This window comes from Eimeria mitis, genomic scaffold, assembly GCF_000499745.2.
Source record: "Eimeria mitis Houghton genomic scaffold, Emh_scaff2772, whole genome shotgun sequence".
NCBI classification, from domain to species: domain Eukaryota; phylum Apicomplexa; class Conoidasida; order Eucoccidiorida; family Eimeriidae; genus Eimeria; species Eimeria mitis.
The window spans coordinates 5,112-7,169 of NW_013571115.1; the positions used below are offsets into that span (position 1 = coordinate 5,112).

The 2,058-nt window shown below is 47.7% G+C and overlaps 1 protein-coding gene across 1 annotated transcript; it reads left to right on the forward strand.

Moving 5' to 3' along the window:
• Nucleotides 1-345: 345 nt before the first annotated feature.
• EMH_0058490 (uncharacterized protein) lies at nt 346-1,885 on the forward strand (the record flags this gene model as incomplete). Its single annotated transcript, XM_013497582.1, has 3 exons — nt 346-520; nt 916-1,609; nt 1,798-1,885. 3 exons carry the CDS (start codon nt 346-348, stop codon nt 1,883-1,885), a joined length of 957 nt encoding a protein of 318 aa, XP_013353036.1.
• Nucleotides 1,886-2,058: the final 173 nt, after the last annotated feature.

The window sequence follows — 2,058 nt, forward strand, 5'->3', positions numbered from 1 at the left end:
GTACAGGTGGTGGTCGCAGCGTTCAAGTGGAAACCGCAAGAAACGGCCTCTTCAGTGGCTCCATGCCTGAAATATCTTTGAATTTATTAATATATTTTATTTAAAATTATAATTATGCAGATATTGAAACAAAAAAACAATAAATTCACAACAGATCGACCATCGTGCCGCCAGGTGACTCCACCGTCGCATGCATGGCCTTGAGGCCTCAGAAAGAGAAACCTCGGCGATCTTCGTGGTTCTTGCGGGTAATGTGAAAATTCTTTTGAATGAAATGAAAAGAAATGTTTAAACAAATCTAGTTAAGCCTTTTTTAAACGATTTACAGATCCAATACCCTCACAAATGTCGACATACATCATCGAGGGCCGCTGCGACTGCCCTCGACTCGCCCGGTGTCAGCTACTAGCAGACCGTCTTCAGATTCTTATTCCATCAGTTTCCACAAAATTTAAACTTTTTGAACCCCAGGAGTTCCGCGAGCGCCTCGCCTTTGTAGCCCGCAGCTTTCCCTCTCTCGGTGAGTCTGCACGGCCGTCTTGCAGGCAATGAAAATATTATGAAATCTATACAAATATACAAACTGGGAGCTTTTACTCGAAGCTAACAACTCCTAGCAGCTCAGCATTGCTCCCTGGCTCTCTCTGGACCCCGTTCTGCTCGCCGCCTGCTCGTTGCTTCGTGCGGCTTCAAAAAGTTTTTATATTATTTTTTCACGTCAGATGATATGGTATCTCTGTGTTTGTATCTGTATGTATATCTGCGTTTCTTTCTGTATCTATTTCTTAGTCTGTGTTTGTATATGTATCTATGTGTGTGTGTATGTCTCTCTATATATTTCTATATACTCTCTGACTCTGTTTTTTTCTTGTATACTTTTCCTCTTTTCTATATCTTTTGCAACAACTACCTCAGACCCAGCACTGCACAGCGGTGGCCCTGTGGTGTACACGGAGGGGGGTTCCTTCATTGGCGACGATGAGAGCTTTATGCAGTGGGTAGAGACAAAATACAAAATAGAAAGAGAAGAACCTGACCTGCAAGGAGAAGCTCTGCATGCTGCTGTTCTCCGTCTCGTTCAGTTCAACACAACAGAGCATCGCAGACTCAAAGAAATCAGTAAAAACGGAAAACCAATCAAGCAGCAGGCAGAGGAAAGAACAGAAGAACTTCTATCACGCAGCAAACCTCTCACTGCTGCTGCTGCTGCTGCTCCTGCTGCTGCTGCTGCTGGTCCTGCTGCTGCTGCTGCTGCTGCTTTCGGGGCACCTTATCCCTTCAAAATACCCCCAGGGGTTAAAGTAGAGAAGACAGTCGATCAGGGGGCGAGGTATACACTCTGGCTGGCTCCTTCTCTCCCCCAAGAAGAAGCTGCAGCCTGCTGCAGCAAGACCCAGCAACAGCAGCAGCAGCAGCAGCAGCAGCAGCAGCAGCAGCAGCAGCAGCAGCAGCAACAGGAGCAGCAACAGGAGCAGCAACCGCAGCAGCAGAAGCAGCAGCAGGAGCAGGAAAAGCCAGAGCAGCATCAACCCCAGCAGCAGCAGCAGCAGCAGGAGCAGCAGCAGCAGCAGCAGCAGCAGGAGCAGCAGGAGCAGCAGGAGGAGGAGGAGTATGAAAGTATATCTGGGCGTTATGTATTGGATGCAACAATCCCGCGGGGTTCTTCTGCTGCTGTTTGTGACTTTCGTTTGCTGCTGCACCCCTCCCCTTTGTCTCCTTCTCAGTTTGTCTTAGTACCCAGGCAATGCATCCATAAACAAACTAAACACCCACCGGCTCTGCTGCTCCTTCTTGCAGGCAAGTGCATGCGCTGCAGCAGCAGCAGCAACTGCAGCAGCAGCAGCAGCAGCAGCAGCAGCAGCAGCAGCGGCAGTTGAAGCAGTAGGAGATATAGTAATATAAAAAGGGTATCGATTAGATAAATAAAATATTAAATAGAAATAAAATATAAAATAGAAAGAAGAGAGAGAAGGAGAAAGGAAGCAGGAGAGGTGTATATGTATCTGCTGCTGCTGCTGCTGCTGCTGCTGCTGCTGCTGCTGCTGTTGCGCAGACAAA